The sequence below is a fragment of the Rhinolophus ferrumequinum genome, chromosome 6 (genome assembly GCF_004115265.2).
Source record: "Rhinolophus ferrumequinum isolate MPI-CBG mRhiFer1 chromosome 6, mRhiFer1_v1.p, whole genome shotgun sequence".
Taxonomy (NCBI): domain Eukaryota; kingdom Metazoa; phylum Chordata; class Mammalia; order Chiroptera; family Rhinolophidae; genus Rhinolophus; species Rhinolophus ferrumequinum.
This window is the reverse complement of record NC_046289.1, coordinates 72,535,501-72,541,189: the sequence shown is the minus strand read 5'-3', so window position 1 is coordinate 72,541,189 and position 5,689 is coordinate 72,535,501. Positions and strand designations below refer to the sequence as shown.

At 38.6% G+C, this 5,689-nt stretch overlaps 1 gene segment (V, D, J or C); it reads right to left on the bottom strand.

Moving 5' to 3' along the window:
* Positions 1-921: 921 nt before the first annotated feature.
* On the bottom strand, positions 922-1,720 carry LOC117022739 (T cell receptor alpha variable 14/delta variable 4-like). The segment is given in 2 exon segments: positions 922-1,421; positions 1,590-1,720. Coding segments are annotated over 2 exon segments (423 nt in total).
* Positions 1,721-5,689: the final 3,969 nt, after the last annotated feature.

Genomic DNA, 5,689 nt, shown 5'->3' with positions numbered 1-5,689 from the left:
GGAGAGAATGCAGAGTTTAGTTTGGATTGCAGAACGTTGATCGAAGAAAGAGGCCAATGGGTATACAAATGAGCTACGTGATGGCCAAAATGTTTTGGGAGGAGCAGTGCAATGAAAAAGCAAGAGCAGAGAAAGAAGATAATTCGCACTCTGCTTCCTCAAAATGTCCCCCTAGAGCACTAACTATTGATCATTTTACGAATAAGTTTGGTGGGAGGAAGGGAAATCTACATTATGGAACTGAGCTCTTCCATGCTAGAGTGTTAAGAAGACAGAATAGCATCAGAACAAAGTTTGTCACATGTAGGCTCCTTAGAAAATAAAAGAGGGTACCCTTAACTCAGCTAACAAATCTAAAATAAACTACTTCATTAAACAGTATATAAGAGCATAATATACAAGAGGAAAAGCACAGGCAGATTTCATGGCCTTCCTTAATCACAACAATGCCTGCAACAAAAAATATACTCCATAAATATTTATAGAATATTGATCTGAAAATTCAACAACTCACACGTTTTACTGATGTTTGAGTTAGATGTTTCTGAATGTCCTTAATAAATTCTTCTAGCTCAAACTATCACCAATAGGCAAATTGTTTATTGTGGCTGCTCTTTTCTTTAATAAACAATTTCAAACCAAATTGTCAAACTTTTTCATGAATGAAAACTCCTTTTTTTTTTTTTAATTGGAGAATATTGGGGAACAGTGTGTTTCTCCAGGGCCCATCAGCTCCAAGTCAAGTCATTGTCCTTCTATCTAGTTGAGGGGGTGCAACTCAGTTCCAAGTCCAGTCGCCGTTTTCAATCTTAGTTGTAGGGGGCACAGCCCACCATTCCCTGCGGGAATTGAACAGGCAACCTTGTTAAGAGCTCACGCTCTAACCAACTGAACCCTCCGGCTGCCCCCAGGAAGGATAACTCTTGACATGGTATATGAAACTACACAGGTATTTTTTCTTAGATTATTTGCCCTTAGCACTACCTGCCTATGCTGCCACAGACTTCACCACTTCCTGTCTCTGATGGCAATTCCTGGCCTTGGTCTTCATAGCAGGTGGATGCACCAAGCAGAGCCCTGAGGTTTTGATACAGCTCCTTCCAACACACCTCTCACTGTGGTCTCTCTCAGGGCACAGAAATACAATGCGGAGTCCTCCAGCTGTGAAGCTGAGATGACAAGGTTGACAGAACTCTTTGCTTTCTCAAAATTCAAAGTGTAGCGACCTTCTGTGGCATTTTGCGGGCTGTAAGAGTCCTGACGAATAAGGAAAATCATTGCTCCACTGCTGAGCTGCTTGTACCAGAATAGACTATAAGCTGAATCACTGGTGCTATATTTGCATTCCAAGGTAACGGATTCCTTCTCCTGCACTAACATTGCTGGTTGGTCTTGAGTAACCTTCTGGGCAATATTAGATCCTGAAAGAAAAAGGATGCAAACACACGGTTTTGGGATAAGTGGTGTGGGACAAAGAAATTATTTATCACACGCTGCTACCTTTCCTTCCCAGGATACCCATAAAATGCTGTCTGGACCCCAAATCCTAGGGTCGTAGAGTAAGCCCCTTCCCAGGGTGCCATCCTTACCCAGCCACATGGCAGCCATGACCAACTTCAGAAGGATGGAAAGCAACATCTTTGATTTCTTCTACTAGACTGAGAATGTCTTGTTCTTCTTCATGTCAGGGCTCTGCAAGGAGAGATGACTCTGAAGGGGGAGAGAAGAAATGCTGGGCTGTGTGCTGTTGCTGCTCTAGAACAGGAAACGGGTTTCCTGGTTTAGCAAGTTGCTGTGGGTGACATCAAACTTCTCTATGTTCTGGCTGAGAGTCTTGCCCAACACAAAGTTCCTTTTGGATTAATAAACCCACTCTTAATTTAAACACAATTAGAACTAAAAATAACATCAGTAAAATTGTTTATTGAAAAGAAGATCGAAGAATTGACCAATTGCTAGGTTCAGTCATTGCATCTGTGATGGAACTGGGTGGTAGCACTTATTTGAAAATACTACATGCAATAGAACATGGAAACAGCATCAGATGTAATAATCATGTATCCTCACACATATGGGTGCTGTTATTTCACTTATAGTAGAAATAAATCACTTTCTGATAAGAAGGATAAGCTGTTTGTACTTATCGATACAGGTCTTTCGATCTACCGATTATTATAGTAATATACTTCCTCACTACCAATGTCTGTTCAGTTACCCGTCTTATGCCAAATAGCAGGAGAAAAACTGATCTCCCACTCTGAACACTAGGATGAAGCCCTCAGGCATGGAGTCCTGTCACAGAGATCCCCTTCTCTTCTTCATTTAGTATTATAGCTCAGCCCTATTCAGAAAGGCCAGATAAGACACCAGAGTTTGGTCATTAGGTTATCAACACTTAAATTTACCTTCTTGCCATTACCTTAATTAGGACCCTAAATGGGCTACGACAAATCTCTATATTCTTTATGCCCAATTCTAAAGAGAATGCGTCTTAGATGACCCATATACCTCCACCGGAGACTGATCATAAGATTGCAATATACTGTTGTGTATGGATTTAAAATGAAAGCTATGCCGAAGGATATTACTCAACAATATACCAAACTGCAAACACTCATTGCCTATCACTGCCAGTCTCTTGATACACTAGCCAAAACTTATCCTCCCTGTCTCAAAGTAATTGGAGCTTCAACTAAATTGTTTGAAGCATCTTCAGATCTTGCACTGGAATCACCATGAAATCTTATGGTACCACATACAATACAAAATGTTTTTCTATTTATGAACACCCAAGATTTTTTTACCAATTTTTTTAATAACTAGAAAATAGTATTAATTTTTCTTTAGATTATTCAATTCTGTGATACTTCTCAATTAAAAGACTCTCGTGATTATACTCCTGCCTTTCAGGAAGAATCCATGTCCAGAACAAATCATTTGGACACTCTCTTACCAAATTCTGCATTAATAACTTTTTTAATGTCTCATATTAAAAATTAGAAGAGCAAAACCAGATTGATTATACCATAACTACTTCAGACCCCTATATAATTCCAATCCCTTAACAGAAGCAAAATCAAATCTAATGGCTGAACTCGTAGGTTTCTTCTGTTCATATTAATTACCAATAAATACAGTGGTAATCATAAATTTTAATGTTTCACTGCTTTCAAATACTATGAGAACAATGGGGTTTGTTAACCATCTTCACCTTTTCTTAACTCTCTCATATATCTACATATTCCTGTTAAGAATGACACCAGCACATGAATTATTTGATGTCTTCTAGCTACTCAAAGAAATTGTTGTCATCAAGACAAAATATCACCTTATAAAATACACTGGAGATGGTAGAAAATCTCTTGAGCAAAATATAATGCTACACAGATGGCAAATAGACATATGAAAAAATGCTCAACCTCACTAATCATTAGAGAAATGCAAATAAAAACCACAATGAGACACCACCTCACCCCAGTCAAAATGCCTATCATCAATAAATCAACAAACAACAAGTGCTGGTGAGGATGTGGAGAAAAGGGAACCCTTGTGCACTATTGGTGGGATTGCAGATTGGTGGGGGTGCAGCCACTATGGAAAACAGTATGGAGGTATCTCAAAAATCTGAAAATGGAACAACCTTATGACCCAGCAATTTCACTCCTAGGTATCTATTCAGAGAAATCCAAAACTCTAATTCAAAAAACTGTATGCACCCCTATGTTTATTACAGGACTATACACAATAGCGAAGACATGGGAACAACCGAAATGCCCATCGGTAGATGACTGGATTAAGAAACAGTGGTACATTTATACAATGGAGTATTATGCAGCCATAAAGAAGAAATAAATCTTACCATTTGCAACAACATGGATGGACCTAGAGAACATTATGTTAAGTGAAATAAGTCAGACAGAGAAAGACAAATACCATATGATCTCACTTATATGTGGAATCTAAAGAAAAGAATAAATGAATGAACTAATCAGAAACAGTCTCAGAGACATAGAGGAAAACTGAGGGTTGCTAGATGGGGGGGGGGGGGGTTGGGGGAAGGTGAGGGGATTAGAAAGCACAGTCGGTAATCACAAGATTGCCATGGGGAAACGAAAGTCAATTTGGGGAATGTAATCAATAATGTTGTAAAGATTTTGTAGGGTATCCAATGAACACTTGTCTCATTAGGGAGACCACCTCAGGGAGGATGTAGATGCCTGATCACTGCACTGTACACCTGACGCTGAAGCTGAATAATAACAAATGTCAACTGCAATTTTATACACATATATATATATATATATATATATGGTTACAAGAAGCGGAATGTGGAAATGTAATGGCTGTGTGCGATGTCAGAGGGGTAGTGGATGGGAGAGGGGTGTTGTCACTGTGTGAGGGATGTAAATGATAAATGTCTAACTATTACATTGTTTTGTGCACCTGAAACTAATTTTAAAAAAATGAAAAAAAAATTAAAAAATATATATATATGGTGCTAAACATGCCTTTCTGAAAACATTTATCAGTAAAGACACATGTACCCATATGTTCATTGCAACGTTATTCACAGTGGCAAAGACATACAAACAACTAAAGTGTCCTTCGACAGACGCTTGGGTAAAGAGGATGTGGCACATACATATACAATGGAACATTACTGAGCCATAAGAAAAGAGAAAAGACTGCCTTTTGTGACAACATTGATGAAATTTGAGAATAGGATGGTAACTGAAAGAAGTCAGGTAAATGATGTCTAGAACCATATGATTTCACTCATATGCGGGACATAAAACTGAAAGCAACAAACAAACAAGACAAACAAACACAAAAACTTACAGATACAGACAACAGTATGGTGGTTATCAGAGGCAAAGGAGTGGGGAAGGAGGTAGAAGTACAGGGGATGGCATATGGTGATGGAAGGAGACTTGACTTTGGCCAGTGAACACACAGTGTATATTCAGATGATACATTATAGAATTCTACACTTGAAATCTATATGACATTGTTAACCAATGTCACCACAAGAAATTTAATAAAGTTAAAAGAAAAACAATGAGCCTTTGCACATGTCTAGTGAGCATGTGCAGAAAGGGCCCCACTCTGCAGGACTGGAAGAAACCATACAAATGTGAGCAGTCTGCACCACCCTAGGGAATGCAAGCAAAATGCAGGCTGTTAACACCCGTCTGGCTTTCTGGGATCAAAAGAAGGCCATACCGATTGTAGTAAATTGCCCAGAAGCAGTAGGAAATTAAACGAGTAACAGTGGTGAAGATTTAAAGCTGGAATGTGTCTAAGTATGTACTGATTCTGCACACTCTGACTAGAGCATTTATTTTTCTTCCATTAAATAAATTATCATCTAAGTGTGATAACGCACTTAAGTCCATAGTAATTGCACCAGCTCTCTCTTCTAAGTTGGTTTAAGAAGAATAAACCAATAAAATAGAACACATGCATCCTTCTCACCCCATCAGTTTTGTAGGAAATGGACCAATCAAGAGTCACCTTGCTTTTACTGCACAGGACCTAGTGATTATAGTGACAGAATTAATATAAGCCATTGGGTGATGGGCCTTCTTGTTCAAATGTTATAAACCTAATTTAATAAATGGCTTTTCTCATGAAAACAAACCCATTAGCTAATAACCAACAACCATAACTCAGCCAAGAGGGATCATCT